Source organism: Mangifera indica, chromosome 1, assembly GCF_011075055.1.
Source record: "Mangifera indica cultivar Alphonso chromosome 1, CATAS_Mindica_2.1, whole genome shotgun sequence".
NCBI classification, from domain to species: Eukaryota; Viridiplantae; Streptophyta; class Magnoliopsida; order Sapindales; family Anacardiaceae; genus Mangifera; species Mangifera indica.
In genome coordinates this window covers 6,007,351-6,025,610 of record NC_058137.1, presented here as the reverse complement: position 1 = coordinate 6,025,610, position 18,260 = coordinate 6,007,351, and the positions used below count along the sequence as shown (strand labels likewise).

Genomic DNA, 18,260 nt, shown 5'->3' with positions numbered 1-18,260 from the left:
CGAAACAACTGACCCCAATTTTACGTTTTTGCAGGGATGAAGTCTTTCAACTAAAATTTTGAAATGTTGAATGTCTCGTCTACTTTGACTGCTTAAGTTTATTGATAGATGGTTTGATTGATTTTGTCTTTTGCTTATATTGTTACTTCTGACTAAATGTAGATTATTTTTATTATGGGTTTAATTTGAATAATGTTTTATTAAAAATATAAAATAATATTATAAATATAGATTATTTGAAAGAGTATTTAGTATAAAATATTATTATATCTGATAAAAATTAATAAGTATAAATAATTATTATATTTGATTAGGTGTAATAAAAAATTATTAAGATATTATTTTATTTGAATATGTTTGAGTATAATTATTTTAAAATAAGAGTATCTAAGATAATTTTTTAATACATAAGATAAAGTAGATAATAAGATTACTTCTTAATTTGGCTCTTTAGACCTTTTTATTCATCTACTTTCAAAAGATTTTGTGCTTAATTAAGGTTCATAAAAATTAAGTAAACAAATCCCCAATTGTGCTTTTCCGTTACAAAATATTTTGTTAAACTCATAGGTCATAACCACAGGGTTTAATTTAGAACATTCAAGGATGACAAGTAAGTGGTCAATCTTCTTTGTTGCACGACCGGTCACTAGCATCGGTGGGATATTGATAGTTTCTCAAACCTGAGGTGGGAATATGTAGACTCATGTTACCTAGGTTGGAAACATGTTATTCTGCCAATTTTGAATCCCTTAATAGCTGATGATATCTGATGGGCAAGAAAGTGGGTCGCCATAAAAGTTTGAACCTGAAGAGGATGCTACGAAGCTCCACTTATTCGTTAAAGGCCTAAAGACTTGTTACTTATCATTAGCCTATTTATTATTCAATTTTTATTAAAATTAACAATTAAATGAAAAATTAAAAATATCATTTAATGAAAAAATTAAAATTTTATCTAATTTTTTAAATTAATAATGTTCCCTCAACCTTATAATTTTTTATTTTAAAAAATAACTTTTTCCTCCTTTATACTTTTTTAAGTTTATATTTTCAGTCACCCTCCAAACTTTTTGAAATGATCATTTCCACCCATAAAGTTTCAGTCAACTACTATTCTTCCGACCACAACCTCCCTTCATCTCTGGCTGCCTGTCTTCATTCAAGTTGTCGTCATCGAGAAAATCACATTGAGACGATTATTTTAGGTTAATTGCATCGTTTGGATGATGAAAAGATGATTCTTCAACCCTTTCCAAATCTTTGGCTACCATACAAAGAAATGAGCATCATCTAGATGACGAAGAAGTCATCCATACGATGTTTCGTCTAGATTTGTCCAGTTCAGACAAAAATTGTCATTGTTGACGAGTTTTGTGGTCAAAGAGGTAAAGAGACAGAGATGTCGATGGTTTAAGGTGAAAAAAAAAAATCATCGATGCTCAAGATGGTGGTTGGAGAAGTGAACAAAACCCTAGATTTTGGGGGAAAAATATAACTTTTCAAAACTAAAAAACTTTAAATAAAACTGAAATTGTTAGTTTTTAAAATATGAGAGAAAATATAATAAATTATATATACATTTTATATTATTATTAAATAGACAATTTTACCCTTATATCTAACTTGAATTTTTAATAAAATTTAATTTATGGGTGAGACTTTAGGTTTTTGAAAATTGATGGATGAAAGTTTGAAATTACATTACACCTTGGGTGGGAACAAGTCTTTTGGCCTTCATTAAACCGTCAAAGGCCAAAGCTAAAAACAATGAGAGGTTGAAATAAATAAGAGGGCGTAAATTGACTTAAGTCTTCCTCTAACGTGAGTTCTGACGTTATTGATAATTTTTGATAAATCATCAATTATAGGTATAAATTTATATATCATTAAGATAGTTGAATATATCAATAATACAAATTATTTATATTTTATCAAGTTGGTTTGGTTTGAGCTCCGTCATTGTTTGGCCAGCGTCAATAAACCATAATTTGCTTAGCCAATCCTTTTTTAATTCTCTAACATTTTTTTAGATTTAAACTTTTTTTATTTTTTTATTATTTTTTCTTCTCCCCCAATTTTTCTTTTCTTCTTTTACAATATTTTTAGATTTAAACGCTTTTTCTCTTCTACTAATTCATTTTTATTTAATAATTTGAATTAATTAAACTTGGTGTTAAGTTTTTCATTTTGTAAGTAATTTTTTTTAAGGTTTCATAAATATAACAGATATTTGAATTTAAATGTTCTATTTAAAAATTATAATATTCTATCAATTTTATTAAATCAATCTTAAGTCGATTATTATAAATTTGAGGGGAAATTATATTAAATACCCATTTTACCCTTTTATTAAGCAAAAATGTCAAATTTTCCTATTCTTAAGCAAAAATGCCCTAATTTTTTTTAAAATACCAAAATTTCCCTCACCACATCTATATAAAACCTCTCACTCTCACTTTCATTACATACACTTCTTATATTACTTAAACACTCACTCTCACTCTCATTTTTACTTAATATCAGTTACTACAGGTTCATTCGAAAGGAAGAAGTTCGTATTTCTGAATTCGAGTAAAAAAAATCAATTCGTGAAAAAAAAGTATTTATATGAATCTTAACCCAAAACTTAATTTTATTTGTTAAATATAGTTTGTATGTCATGTAAAGGGAGCATTTGGATATTTGATAATAATTTAGGGGTTAAATGAAATGTTAGAAAAATATGGGAGATATTTTAATATTACACAATATATAAATGATTTAAATAACATGTTAAGAATAAATATATTGAAATATCCTAGAATGTCAACAATAAAAAAATCACTCGAAAATCTGAAAAAACAGATCTGAATTTCGAAAACTACACTTTTAAATAACTTAGGAATAAGAAAACTGAAAAATCGATTTGAAATTTCGGAATTACATCATAAAACGTGTCTAGAAAAGCACAAAACTAAAGAGACAGATGTTAAATTTGAAAACTACATATCAAAAAAGCTAGCCGATCACTAGGGCTGGATTCGAGCCGAGCCGAGCCGAGCTCGAGCTCGGCTCAGTTCATATATAGTTGGCTCGAGTTCGGGCTCAAGCTCGATCGAGCTCGGCTAAAGTAGGCTCGTTTCATGCTCGAATTCAGCTCGGCTCATTTTTTGTTATCAAAACGACATCGTTTTGTATCAAAAATTTTAATTTGAAAATCTGACGAGTAGGTCGAGCTCGAGCTCGACTAAGATCGGCTCGTTTCAGACTTGATCGAGCCGAGCTCGAGCTGGCTCTGCTCGAATCCAACCCTACCGATCACAAACAAGCTCAAAATCATAAAAAACGAAAATCCTAAATTTGGTAAAACAAAAAAATGCATAATACACACTAAAACAATTTTATTTGGGCCTGCAAATTGGGCACAATTGACAAAGCTGGTTGTCATTATAGAGCTCAAAACGAGCTTCACGTTGATATATTATAGACCCCGTAACTCCTTCCGAATAAAAAATTATGGCCGTTCAAAGTCTGCCTCCGATAGGCCTTATAGTTTAAAAAAAGTCAATTTCCACCCAACCTACGATTTTCACAGATTGCCCCATGGTTTAGTGTAAAATTTACCACGGACCCCCGTGGATCTCCCTCTCTTTCCCTTTCCCCTAAAATTTTAAAAAAGTTAAATTTCCCCCACCCCACGGGCGCCCGTGAGAGATTACGTAGCGTCGGCAGATTTAACCCATTTTTCGACTAAAAATCATCATTTCAGTCTCTAATTTCAACATAAATCAAATCTACACATCCAATAACACAAAACTCCTCAATAAATTCAAGCAAAACAACCAAGAATTAAAACATTTTATGTATTGTTCAGATTCGAAACCCTAAATATTCAAACTTCAAAATCTCCCTCAAATCTCAATAATCCTAACAATAAATTGATTCAAACAAGAAGTGAGATGATGTACTATTATTCTTTGTCATTTTCGATTGTCGAAAAATACGAAAAATCGACGAAAAAGATTAAAACCTGTTACAACCGTGGGAGACCTATGGGAGATCCGAATTTTCTCTGAATTTAAACAGTAAATCATGAGAAATGTGAGGTTTATATATAAGAGCAATTTAGTTATTTCTCAAATTAAAGACATTTTTACTTAATTCTTAAAATTTTAGATAATTTTTTTAACACCTTTTAGTTTTAGATATTTATTATAATTTTCGAAATTTGAGTTACACTCAAACTAACCTTTATTCAATGTCCACACTTATTACCAGCTGTAACAATGAAAAATGAAGAAGGCAATAAGTAGAGAATTATAGCATGCAACGATAATTGGGCATGGTCATGTCAAGAGGATTGGGTCAGTATGACCCAAAGTCCTTTTTTTGATTTGCTTGGTAGGGTTATTATCCACTATCGTAGTCAGTCGTGTCAAAGTCTTGGGATAAGATTCATGAGTTAACTCTATATTATTTACAAAAAATTAATAAAAAGTAAAAATAATTATAATTTGATAGATTTGCCCACAAAAACACGTGCACTAATTTGTTAAACACTCGATACGACATGACTCAAGAGGTTTTAAACCATCTGGTAGATTCTCTTCATCTGGTGGACCGATCTGACCTGCAAGTTAGCCTTGTCCGATCCATCCATATGATGGGCTGCACTGATACGGGCCAGCATATCCCGTCCCCATGTGTAATGGGCATAAACGAAAAGGATTCGACACCTGATAGCACAAGTTACGAGCCATGGTACCTACTGAAAAAAATTAATAGTTACAAGCCATGAAACAGAGGACTGCTACTATAAATTAAACCAAAAATGGAGTTCGTAGCCTGACTGTTTTGTACTTTTGAGAACTATAATATCTATTTGACAAATTTACCCATAACTTAAAATGGGAGTCGAGCTGTATAGCAAATTAGGTGGGGGCTATTTAGCAATGAGGATGTTAAAATTGGGCCAGTGAGTAGTGACGTGGTTTTATTCTTTTAACGCGTTTTAACTATAAGCATAGGTGAGATGCTACGACGTCGTTATCAATCTTCTTGTCCAGTCGTTCCCACTTTGCAGCCAGACTTTGCACAGCAACCTAAACTCTGGTAGCTCAATTCCCCTCTCGATCTTAACAAAACCACATCTCAATTCTCAATGTCTAATATTGTAAATAAAATCTTCTCCTTAGACCAAAAATCCCAAATCCCAAATCCCAGCAACCCAGTTTCTCAACATACTCGCTTTTACAATCAAGAGAAGGTCGAAGTTACAGAATTACCCCCGTATATTGTCACCCTACATGAGCATAATTGGAAAGTTAATTTAGTGCAAAACAAACACAACCTAAACCTAACCCAGTCACTCATTCATCTGCTTCGTTTATTTTCTTCCTTCAACTTTCGATCTTCTCTAAAATTACATCTTGGTGGAATTGGAAGCCTACCCAACATCACAATTCACATACGCAACTAAAAGATTTCTCCTTTTGGCCACGGGTATATCTATACACCACATTCCACAGATACTAAATAGTCAGTCTGTCTGTTACGAATTTTAATTAAAAAAAACTGAAAAAATTCACATCTTGTCTTGCCTAGCCAAACCCACCACAACAAAAACAACCATGGACAAAGGGATCTCGCCCCTCTTTAAAAGGTGCATTACCTCTACTACTCTTCCATGTTCTGTCTTTATTTTTATTGCCCTAGACATATTAACATACATTGATACATACATGTGCGTCACAATTTTCCAGTCAATTTCGTCACCCAATCCTCCTCTTCCTTCTCCCTTATGTCAAAATCTAAAACCACTCAAAACCCGTCTTCTAATGGGTCTGTTTTCTTTTTTTTGGCTACATGTATGATTTTGTTGATCTGGACTTTTTATTATGGACCCACCTTCTAGGTTTGGGGCATGTTTTTTTACACGTTCATGATCAGGTTAATAGTTCTGGTTATTAAGGATCTACTATGGGTTTGTGACATTATGGTACCAAATAATAGTGATTATTTAGGATTTTAATGTAATTTTGTTTCTGGGTTTAATGGAAGATTTTACCTTTGATGATTGGGAAAATTTTATGGGTTCTTGCTATCTGAGTTTCTAGGTTTTCCGTTGATAGTTGTTATGTAATGCAAGTCGGTGTACATGAATCAAGATGAGCTTCTAGTCACGCGGCATTGTTGTTAGTGTAATGCATGCTGGTAATGACCAAGATGTGATAGAAATAATTTGTACTTTGTACGCTGTGATTGACCGTTGATTTGATTGTTATATTCTGCTTCATGGTTTGAGTTCAGCCTTTGAATGTTTTTTATTTTATATAAATTTGTTGATTTTTCTTTTAATTGATTTGATTGAACAGCTTACTTATTTAACTATCACTTCATTTCCAAGTAGGATATGAATATAAACTTTTCTCCGTCTTTCCAAAAATGATCTTAATTTTTTACTAATTCTAGTAGTCCATCGTAAGAAAATTATCAATTAAAAGCATATCTTCCTTCTTTTAAGTTTTTCTTGGTTAAATGTAATATGATTGTTAGTCTTTACATATTTTAGGCTTTAAGTATTGTATATTTTTGTGACCATGTATAATTAGAATCATGTTAGTGAAAAATATTGTGATAGGCCGTTTGCACATACAGGGAATGACTTAGAAAAGCTTAAGAAAGAATATGAATTGGGTCACCTTACCTGCAGATTACTACAGAATTTTGTGATGATGAAGATTATAAATGATTTTCTCAATGTCTAAGCTTAGTGAGTTATTAAACAAGATATAGTAGAATTACCTGCAGATTACTACAGAATTTTATGATGATGAAGATTATAAATGATTTTCTCAATGTCTAAGCTTAGTGAATTATTAAACAGAGATAGTAGAATTACACTTGCATAACTTATGCATGGACAGATTATGTGTTTGGAATATATATATATTTTTTATGAAAAACTGTATATTAAGAAAAAGTTAAATGTCTGAAGGGTTAAAACCAAAGTACAACGGTTGATACTAATTAATAGAGTTAGTGACGTATGCGTAATCTTCTTTCTTTCGTTCTGTTTTATTTCTGGTTTATATTCTTTGAAAACAGTTAGGGTGTATTCTAAAATACACATGATGTTGCTCCATTATGTAGAGAAGACCTTGTTGACATTGTCTGTGTTGCCCATAATTTCAGTGGTTATGAAATCTTGAGTGCAACAACTTTCATTTTGAACACTAATGTATTGTAAGCAGTCGTTCTATGACATGCTTCCCTTAGCTCTTATTACTAATTGAAGCATGGACATCTAAAACCAATTGTTTAATTGCAAATGCCAAAATATAGTTTTTTTTTTCCCTTGCCTTTCTGATTTCAGTTTCTCAGCTCTTAAGCCTATGAAGTTAATCTCCCTTTCCTTTTTCTTTTGGAAACAAAAAAAAAAAAAAAGAGATTCTATTCATCTATCATTACTTTCACGCTCTATCCACATTATGATTTTGGACTATTGTATTGTGATTGGATGTGATTAATCCTTTTACCTGCTACTGCTATACAAATTGAAGCTTCTGTTTAGTTTTTGACATTTTGTTTTCTCACACCTTGATATTTCAATATGAACTAAAGTTGGACATACATATCTTTGTGCTTTTGGGAAATAAATAAATGGGCACTTATCTTTATGAGGAAGAAAGGTAATTTTAATTCTTATATGTGCTTAAAGACTAAAATTATTTGATGTGTTGAGTTAAGTCTCCGTCTCTTTGCTCATTTCTTCCTTGCTCCATTTTAAAAGATCTTTGTTACCGCATTTGGATGGGTATGTGATAACAAATTCAAAACTGCAATGTGTTTCAGCTTATTTAATGAAAAGTCTGCCCATCCTTTCTTTTAATTTGTGCATACATATTCATATACTGTTTGATATCTTCTTTAATGCCATTTGGAGGATATGTTTCTCTGATATATACACTGCAGTCTTCACTAAATCTTATTTTATGTAATACATACATATATGCTTCTTATATGTTACATCTGTCTGACTTTTCCATGGGTTTGAACTTTATATTAACAGGGAGTTGAATTATGGTCAATAATTATGCTCACATTATGCAACTGTGCTGATTTTAGTGCAAATTATGGAAGTGCTTCCCTGTTCAGATGTTCAGTATGTTGGGGAGTCTGATGCTAAACAGAGTTCTGGGGCTGATTTTGTTTTTGACGGAGAATCTAATTGCATTCAAAATGAAAATCAAGTACAAATGGAAGATGTTAGAATGGATGATTTGTTAAATGAACAAGGGCCTCTATTAGAAACACAAGGTGAAGGTCAAGGGACAGGGACAAGGAATGAGTTTCCAATTTCACAAGGACATCATAGTGGTGGTTTACAATTTGATTCTCAGGTCGAGGGCCAAAGATCTTGCGGTTCCCATGATTTCGATGATGATGACTTAAATGCACAAAATGATTGCACAGGACCTTATCAAGCTTCTGAAAATTCTAATTTAATTGTGGATACAATTGAAAGTGAGCTGCCATGTGACAATAGAGAGGGAGAATCATCTCTATCTGAGCCCCAGTGGCTAGAACATGATGAATCTGTTGCACTTTGGGTCAAGGTAATTGCTAATGTTTATATCTTTAACGTCTATCATATTTATTTTCTTAATATTCAGGGTGTATGTGCATATTTTGTACTGGTTTTTGTGATTTCTCTAACTATATGAGCAATAAATTTTGTGCTACTGGTGCATAGTTTCTTAGTTTTTATAAGACTGTTAGGCTATTCTGTATAACATTGTTATATTAAGCCAAAGGTTCTTATAAGCTGATAAAGTGCTTTTCTATATATTTATATTTATTGTTAATCTCTATAAACTGTACAAAAAATATAAATGTTTTCTGATTTATTTTCTTGTTGATTTTTCCATATTTTCTCCAATGATAGTGGAGGGGAAAGTGGCAGGCAGGAATCAGATGTGCTAGGGCTGACTGGCCTTTGTCAACTTTGAAGGCAAAGCCAACTCATGACCGGAAGAAGTATTTTGTGATATTTTTCCCCCACACTAGAAATTACTCTTGGGCAGATATGCTGCTTGTCCAATCAATCAATGAATTTCCTCAGCCTATTGCCTATAGGACGCATAAGGTTGGATTAAAGATGGTTAAAGATTTGACTGTTGCGCGTCGTTATATAATGCAGAAACTTGCAGTTGGCATGCTGAACATTGTGGACCAGTTTCATACAGAGGTTTATGATTTCATGCATTTTTCTTTGATGTGAATTTTGGCATTCACTTTTGTGTTAGTTTTAACTACTACTTATAGTGATCTGTTCAAAAATTGTGCAGGCTTTGGTGGAGTCTGCTCGTAATGTGGCTGTATGGAAGGAATTTGCTATGGACGCTTCTCGCTGTGTTGGTTATTCTGATCTTGGAAGGATGCTCCTAAAGCTTCAAAGCGTAAATTTCTAGCACTTTGATAGTTAGGAGTTGGGACATTGGATCATTTTCTCTTATGAAAAAATTAATACAACAAATGTTCTTACCTTCATTCAATTCTCCATAGATATATGAAAAATTACAATGGTTAATATTATTGAGCTCATTTTAGCAGATAGAAAGAGCAATTCTAGTGTTAATCTCGTATACTAAAGAGTTTTTTCTTAGTCCCATGTAAGTGGATGTAGGTTTTGGGTATAGGACGTTATTATAGGAGTGTAATATTTTGATAAGAAATTTTTATGCGAGTTTAAAATTTTTATTAATTGATGTTATGTTCCGGAAATTAAATTGGATGGAGCTAATTGGTGAAAATGGTTCTGTGCGAATGACCATAGTTATTGAATTCGAGCCTATTTTGAAGCGAGTTGAGTGTCCGGGCCCCATCCCTATTGCAGCCACAACCATAATCTTAACCTGATATTTCCATGCTATTGTACCCCCTTGTGTACTGCCAATTCACATTTTGATAATCCCAGTGTCAGCAACTGCATGAGATCACACATGCACACGTGTCAATACATTTTTCATCAAATTGTCTTGTATATCATTGTCGTTATGAGTGTTGTGTTTATTCTCGTGAAGAGTATGGATACTGCTAATTTCTGTATGTTTAAATTGTTTCCGTTATGTATGCGCTGCAAGATATACTTTGTGAGTATTGATGTGCATGTATGTACGTGTGAAATTATTGATGTTTTGCATATCATACATGTGATTTATAGACTGTTCAATTGATTGACACAGGGTGTACAAATCAATTGGAAGAGTTATGCCAAAACTATTGAATTTTATGCATAGTTTAATTTGTAATTTTACCTTGTATTTTTCATTTCCATTTGTGTGTTAGTTTACCTTTTCATGTACTTAGCAGAGTTCTTTTTCTCCGATTTCTCTATCTTTCCTTCTCTTTGATTGGGTAGAGTGTTTTTTAGCTATGGTTTTAATCATGCTTCACTTCTCTGCAGATGATATTGCAACACTACATCAATTCTCACTGGCTAGGTCATTCTTTCCCCTCTTGGGTACAACGATGTCAAAATGCACATAGTGCTGAATCTATTGAACTGCTGAAAGATGTATGTCATACTCTGTGTTACTTTTTTTGTTAAATAGAATAGGTTCTGCTGAGGTAATAAATTAGATAGCCTTAGTTTTGGCAAGTGCCATATTACAGGATGATTTTAATTCAAATTAAAATGTTTTATACAGATAAAAATCATCAACCACGTCTAAAGTTTTGGAAATTATCAATCAAATGGTAACTTTAGGTTTTTTTAATCTATCTTTTCCCTAACACTTAAAGATAAATTTGTTGGAAACTACCCATGTTAACATATTCTGTTTAAATGACTGTTAGTTGTCCCTTATAAAGACTAAATAATGTCCATTTTGTCTAAATCATTAAAGGAATAATTTGAAATGCAGTTTCAGTGATTAAAAATATCATATTAACAAGTGATTAGTTTTAGCAATATGTTAGTAATGGTGATTTCTTATTAATTTCTTGAAACTTCAGAGAAAATTGATTAAAAATTCCAATTTTATCATTTTGGGGGTCATTAGTGAATTTTTTTTCCTGCTATACACCTTTCCTAATATTGTATAAGTTATGCATGATTTATGTCTATTTATCTGTTTCTTTAGCTAAATTTCCTGCTAGTTGAAAACCAATGAGTTGATGTAATATGAAATGATCAACTTCCCTAATCTCTCTCTCTCTCTCTCTCTCTCTCTCTCTTTTTTTTTTCACAATAATACTACTCTTCCTAAACTTATACTGGATTTTATATCCCAAGTGATGTGTAATTATTTGTGGCATTGACATGTGAATAAAATGATGATGCATTGAATGGTATAGCAATGCCCATACAATGGCATATCATTTGGGATGTGAATTTTGGAATAAGTATTTGAGATGAGTAGTATTCTTCCTTTTTCTTTTAAGCAAGTTAGGATGGATAATTAAAATTTATTTTGTATGGTTTCTCTAAGTAGAATTTACTGATGAAGCATATAAAATAGAGGTTGCTATGAAAAAAAGTTGTTAGTTTGGTTGTATCCTTTCAAATTTCTTATGACACATGCTGTGGTTTGAATTAACTATTTATTGGGATATTGTAACTGGTAGATGAAATTGTATCATATTTCTCTATTACTTTGGTGCCTTGTGAGGAATGTATGCATATACTAGTGACAGTTTGCTTGTTCACTTGTGGAAATGAACACCACCTCTGTTTAGTGTTATTAAATCTTTTTCTGATATGTTTATGCCCTGCTTTGCTTCAGGAACTATATGATTTCATACTGTGGAATGAAGTTAACTCTCTCTGGGATGCACCAGTGCAGCCCACGCTGGGTTCTGAGTGGAAAACTTGGAAGCACGAAGTTATGAGATGGTTTTCAACATCTCATCCTCTATCTAATGGCAGAGACTCGGAGCAGCGGAGCAGCGATGGTCCCTCAACCACAGGTCTTCAAGCTAGCAGGAAGAGGCCCAAACTGGAAGTTCGTCGTGCTGAGCCACATTCTTCCTTGACTGAAAACAATGATTCAAATCAGCCTCTGGCTTTTGAAATTGACTCTGAATTCTTCAATAGTCGAGACACTGTGAATGCTGCTATGCTTTCGTCTGAGCTTTCTAAAGGGGAATATTTTAGTGGGGCAACTTTACAAACAGATACACCAACCAGTGTTGCTGACAGATGGGATGGAATTGTACTTGGAGCAGGAAGTTCTGAGGTTATGCCGACCAAAAATGTTGAGGGGACACCTTTGAATGGAGAGGCTAAAGAATCTTTATGTCCAAGTAACCAAACAAAATGTATGGAATTGACACCTGTTAATGAGGTAATCAGTAGAAAATGTTTAGATTCTGGCAATAGGAATCGGCAGTGTGTTGCTTTTATTGAATCCAAGGGAAGACAGTGTGTGAGGTGGGCGAATGATGGTGATGTTTACTGTTGTGTGCATTTGGCCTCTCGTTTTATAGGTAGTGCTACAAAAGCAGGAGCATTCTCTGCTGATACACCAATGTGTGAAGGTACAACAGTTCTTGGTACTAAATGTAAGCACCGGGCTCTATATGGCTCTTCATACTGTAAGAAACACAGACCAAGGAATGATGTTGAAAAGACTGCAAATTCATCAGAAAATGTGCTTAAGAGAAAACATGAGACTGTTCCTGGTTCAGAAACATCTTGCAGAGATGTAGTATTGATTGGCGAAGCTATGACTCCCCTCGAAGTGGACCCACTCTCAGTCGTGGATGGTGATTCTGTCATGAGAAAAAACAGCTTAATTGAAAAGCCTGAGCATTCTGGTAACGAACTTAATGCAACAGAAGTGCTGCACTGTATTGGTTTGTACTCACGCACTGGCAGTAATCCATGCCTTGAAAGTCCAAAGCGACACTCATTATATTGTGATAAACACCTTCCTAGCTGGCTTAAGCGTGCGAGGAATGGTAAGAGTAGGATAATATCAAAAGAAGTGTTTATAGATATTTTGAAGGAATGCTGCTCACTTCAGCAAAAATTGCAATTGCATCAAGCATGTGAACTATTTTACAAGCTCTTCAAGAGTATTTTATCCCTACGAAACCCCGTTCCTATGGAAATTCAACTTCAATGGGCCCTTTCCGAGGCTTCAAAAGAGTTTGGTATTGGGGAATTATTAATGAAACTGGTTCGCTGTGAAAAGGAGAGACTCAATAGGATATGGGAGTTCAATGAAGATGCGCATGTTTCCTCCTCTGTCATGGAAAAATCAGCTCCTTTGCCATTGTCAGTTGATGGAAGTTGTGAAGATGACAAGGCAATTAAGTGCAAAATTTGCTCTCAGGTGTTTCATGATAATCAAGAAATTGGTACCCACTGGATGGAAAATCATAAGAAGGAATCACAATGGCTGTTCAGAGGTTATGCTTGTGCTATCTGCCTGGATTCATTTACTAACAAGAAAGTTCTGGAATCCCATGTGCATGAAAGACACCATGTTGAATTTGTTGATCGGTACATGCTTCTCCAATGTATGCCTTGTGGTAACCATTTTGGGAATACAGAAGAGCTTTGGTTGCATGTATTATCAGTTCATGCTATTGATTTTAGAATGCCAAAAGTTGCTCAGCAGCATAATATGTCTGTGGGTGGGGATTCTTCAATGAAGCTTGAGCCGGGTAATTCAGCTTCTATAAATTACTCTGAAAATTCAGGTGCTGGTCGAAAATTTATTTGCAAGTTTTGTGGCTCAAAGTTTGATCTGCTACCTGATCTTGGTCGTCACCATCAGGCTGCTCATATGGGACCAAGTGTAATTGGCTCTCGGTCCCCAAAGAGGGGGATTCGTTACTATGCATATAAATTAAAATCTGGGCGACTTAGTCGACCTAGATTTAAGAAAGGACTGGGGGCAGTGTCATTTAGGATTAGGAACAGAGGTGTTGCAAATATGAAGAAGCACATCCAAGCTTCAAAATCACTGGTTACAGGGGAAATAAACGTTCAGCGTCATGTAAGTGAGGCAGTGAATCTTGGCAGATTAGTTGAATCCCAATGCTCATCAGTTTCAAAAACACTGCTTTCTGAGCTCCAGAAAACAAAACCTTGGCCCAATAACCTTGATATCTTATCCATTGCCCGCTTAGCTTGCTGCAAGGTGAGCCTCAAAGCCTCACTAGAGGAGAAATATGGAGTATTGCCTGAACGTTTATATCTTAAGGCAGCCAAGCTTTGCAGTGAGCATAACATTCAGGTGGAGTGGCACCAAGATGGATTCGTATGTCCTAATGGATGTAAAATTTTCAAGGATCCACTGTTGCTGTCTCCATTAGTACCTCTTCCATTTCTGGGACAACAACCTGCAGATGTGTCAGAACATATGAATGATGGGTGGGAGGTGGACGAGGGTCATTATATCATTGATTCATATCATTTGGGACAAAGGACCTTGCATAAGGGTACCATTTTGTGTGATGATATAAGCTTTGGACAGGAATCTATTCCAGTTGCTTGTATTGTAGATGAAGGTCTATTGTACTCCCTTTGTGTACCAGCTGGTAGTTCAGATTGCCAAAATTCTAGAAGCTCCATGCCTTGGGAAAGTTTCACCTATGTTACAAAGCCATTGCTTGATCAATCGCTTGATCTTGATGCTGAGGTATGCATTTTTGGGCTACTTTAGCCATTTTATCTAGTTGATTCAACTTAGATTCTTATCTCTCTGATGATCCAAAATGTATCTACGTAACTTGGGTGCTCGCTTAATGCAGTTGTGGGTATGACATTCACTATTATGCTATCATTCTTTCACAGAGGGGAAAAAAAAAAAAGAAAAATAACAAATTATTGATCAGTCTAAATCATCGGTTTCTTTCCATCATGCAGAGTTTGCAATTGGGGTGTGCCTGCTCGCAATCAATATGCTGTCCAGAAACATGCGATCATGTTTACCTCTTTAATAATGACTACGAAGACGCAAAAGACATTTATGGGAAACCCATGCATGGCAGGTTTGCATATGATCAGAGAGGACGGATTATTGTTGAGGTAGTGCCATTTATTCTATTATCAGCCATTAATATCTTTGGCCAGGTTTTTATACCATCCTGTTCCTGAGCTTCTATTGTTTTTTTCCCCTCATATACAAGATTTTTTTTACTCTGCGCAGTCAGAGTTCTGTTATTTTCTTTTTTCCTGCAAAATGTAGATTAATTTTAATAATGAATCAGACATGTTCTTCTTTCTGCCTTTGATACTTTCAATCTGGAGAAAGTTATCTCTGTGGATTCCATCAAGCAGAATAGGAGCATCGCCTTGATTTGTTGCATATGCTTGTGAATGCATATTTCGGTATTATTTACTGTGAAAGACATTTGAAAGATATTGAACTAAGTTCAATAGGATCATGGTGTTAAGACTTGGTATATCTTTGATTTTTGGGTTGCCTTTCTGAGTCCAAAGTCTATGTAAAACTAGATGGGGCTGTTGGTTTTGTTGGGCATACAGTTTCTTTCTTTAAGTTACTGGTAAGACCAGTATTTACACTCTTTCCTTGGAAACTCTGCAGGAGGGTTACCTTGTTTATGAGTGCAATCGGAGGTGCAGCTGCAATAAAAGCTGTCCAAATAGGGTTTTACAAAATGGAGTATGCGTGAAATTGGAAGTCTTTAAAACTGAGAGCAAGGTAATGCTTTGAATTTGTCATTATTTTCTTTTAGCATTAACTTATCCCTGTGTTTGTTTTTAGGGTTGGGCGGTTAGGGCAGGAGAAGCAATTCTGCGAGGTACATTTGTATGCGAGTACATTGGGGAGGTTTTAGATGAGCGGGAGGCAAACAAGAGGCGAATCAGGTTTGCTTTCTTGCAAATTACAGTCCTTTTTTTTTGGCTTTATGTTAGCATTTTATGGTATATAATAAAAAAGCTAAGTTGAATGCTCAGGTATGGCACAGACGGTTGCGGTTATATGTTCAATGTTGATGCTCATATCAATGATATGGGCAGATTGATTGAAGAACACGCTCAATATGTCATTGATGCCACTAAGTACGGAAATGTTTCAAGATTCATCAATCATAGGTGAGAAAAGTGTTATTGTGTTTTCTTACCTGAAATTAATAGAAAGTAATTTGTTTGCTCTCTGGCTTATGAAGAGTGGGGTATTATCATTAACAGCTTTTCTGAAACTGCTTCTTCTAAAAGCCACAAATGTGAAGAAAGATGTGTTAACATTCAAGGGATATGTTGTCTTAGCAGAGTAAATAAGGAAACATGTGTGGTTAAGTGGTTGGATTGAGGCTTTGCTGATTACAGTTATGGTTTACTTTGCTTATTGATGGTAAATCAGAAGATTTGCTGCTGACATTTATTGTTTTCTTGTGTAGCTGCTTGCCGAATCTTGTGAATTACCAAGTTCTCGTGGACAGCATGGATTGTCAGCATGCACACATTGGTCTCTATGCAAGTCGGGATGTAAGGATTCCAATTGCTTGTAAATTATTTGTATAACATGTTTTACACTATAATATTTGGAGGCAGAGATTTCTTTCCCCATAATGTTTTATACATGATTTGTTGCTGGAGAATTTGGAGCTTTTAACTTAAGTCCTGGGTGAGATAGTAGGAATTTCTTCTTTTCGTTTGGTGAAATTCATTATATTGGCCCTAATTTTTCCATGAATATATCACCTAGCATCTGTGACTTCAAAGAAACTATAATTATCTGAATTATGTGCCTTGCTTAAAATTCTGACATATTTTGTAAGCAGATTGCCATTGGAGAAGAACTGACATACAACTATCACTATAAACTACTTGGTGGAGAAGGATATCCATGCCAATGTGGAACTTCAAAGTGCAGGGGACGGCTTTACTAAATCTGCAACTGACAGCATCTCTCCAGTTTATGGATGGGAAGTCTTGTTGCCGGAAGAGCTGCTTAATGGCATTGTGGAGTTGGTCACTTTTCAAGTTGTTCATCAAGGTTTTTTCTTCTTGGTTTTTCCTCAAGTAGATTGTAAATTCTAGTTGTAGATGCACTTGGAAGAAATGAGGATGAATACTTAATATTTATTTAGCGAATTCTTTTAAATATGCTCCAAGTTCTTAGGTACTCCTGTTACGTGGTTAGCCAAAGATTTAAGTAGTTCGATATGTTTCCAGTAGTGACTGCATTGCATTTGTAAAGAAATGATAGCCAAAAATAAATGTCAGTATAGATGAACAGCACAGCACATTTTACTACAATACACAGTTTAAATTAAAAATTAAGTAACATTCAATCACAATTGTATGATGTCATCATTCATATATGTCAATTATATATTAAAAATATTTACATATAATATTAAGAGATAGAAATAGAATCTAAAGAAATAGAAAAAGGATTAGTGATAATTAATTTGCACACGATGCTACATGAGTGGTCAAGGGGAAGTGGCCCAAGTTTCCAGCAAGGCCATCTTGATCTTGACATGCCCTTCTTTCTTTTCTTCTATTTTCTGGGGCCGATTAGGATGAGAAGGTGTTCCCTTTTCCCTAGTTACCATCATTTTATTACTCATTGCTCTTCTGTTATTGCTTTTGCAATTGAAGGGGCTACAAACCCATTCAATCTCCAAGTCAAAAGCATTTCAATTCCCATTTATATTCCCTCCTTGATAATGCTTTTTGTCTTCCCTTTTCATAAAGCAATGAACACAATTTTTAAAATTACATGAAGAGTGAATTACATGTTCAGACTTAAAGTTTGGTCCAAAAACAATTGTTCATCCATCGAAGTCATAAAAAACACTTTTTCAATCATATTATGACTCTGTTAACTTAAAATAACCCTCACATTTATAGAAAATTAAATTACTATATTACCCCTATTATATTTTCTCCTTATTATTCTTTTTCTTGTCATATTCGTTATATCAACGTCTACGTCTTGAGGGAATTATAGATATTTTCTTATATTTAAATTATTTATTTTAAAATTTTGTGAGGATGCAAGGTTGTGCATGGTGACTGCACGCTCATGCATGTAGGCCTGACCACGGTTCATGAATCGACGGTTTCGGTTCGAAACTGTCAGTTTACGGTTAAAAAAAATAAGAACCCTGAACCGAAACCGTAATAGGACAGTTCGTAACCGGTTCAAAACCGATGGTTCTGGTTCATGACCCCGGTTCGGAACCGATGGTTTCGGTTCGAAACAGACATTGAGCCATCAATTCTAATACATGATTTTGATTTAATTTTTAAATTATTAATTACAATAATTGAAAATTAAAAG

The 18,260-nt window shown here is 34.3% G+C and overlaps 1 protein-coding gene across 3 annotated transcripts; it reads left to right on the top strand.

The window, feature by feature from the left end:
* Positions 1–5,111: 5,111 nt before the first annotated feature.
* Positions 5,112–17,227, top strand: LOC123218284 (histone-lysine N-methyltransferase SUVR5-like). 3 transcript variants are annotated; one of them, XM_044639648.1, is made up of 13 exons: positions 5,112–5,484; positions 5,587–5,644; positions 8,054–8,600; positions 8,930–9,232; positions 9,333–9,443; positions 10,451–10,561; positions 11,772–14,639; positions 14,867–15,028; positions 15,549–15,665; positions 15,729–15,832; positions 15,923–16,060; positions 16,366–16,453; positions 16,750–17,227. In XM_044639648.1, exons 3-13 carry the CDS (start codon positions 8,118–8,120, stop codon positions 16,855–16,857), a joined length of 4,593 nt encoding a protein of 1,530 aa, XP_044495583.1. In that variant the 5' UTR covers positions 5,112–5,484; positions 5,587–5,644; positions 8,054–8,117; the 3' UTR covers positions 16,858–17,227. The 3 variants fall into 3 exon arrangements, with proteins under 3 accessions (XP_044495583.1, XP_044495572.1, XP_044495594.1); XM_044639637.1 differs by having other exon boundaries at positions 5,112–5,644; XM_044639659.1 differs by lacking the exons at positions 5,112–5,484; positions 5,587–5,644 and adding an exon at positions 5,847–6,195.
* The last annotated feature ends 1,033 nt before the right edge of the window (positions 17,228–18,260 follow it).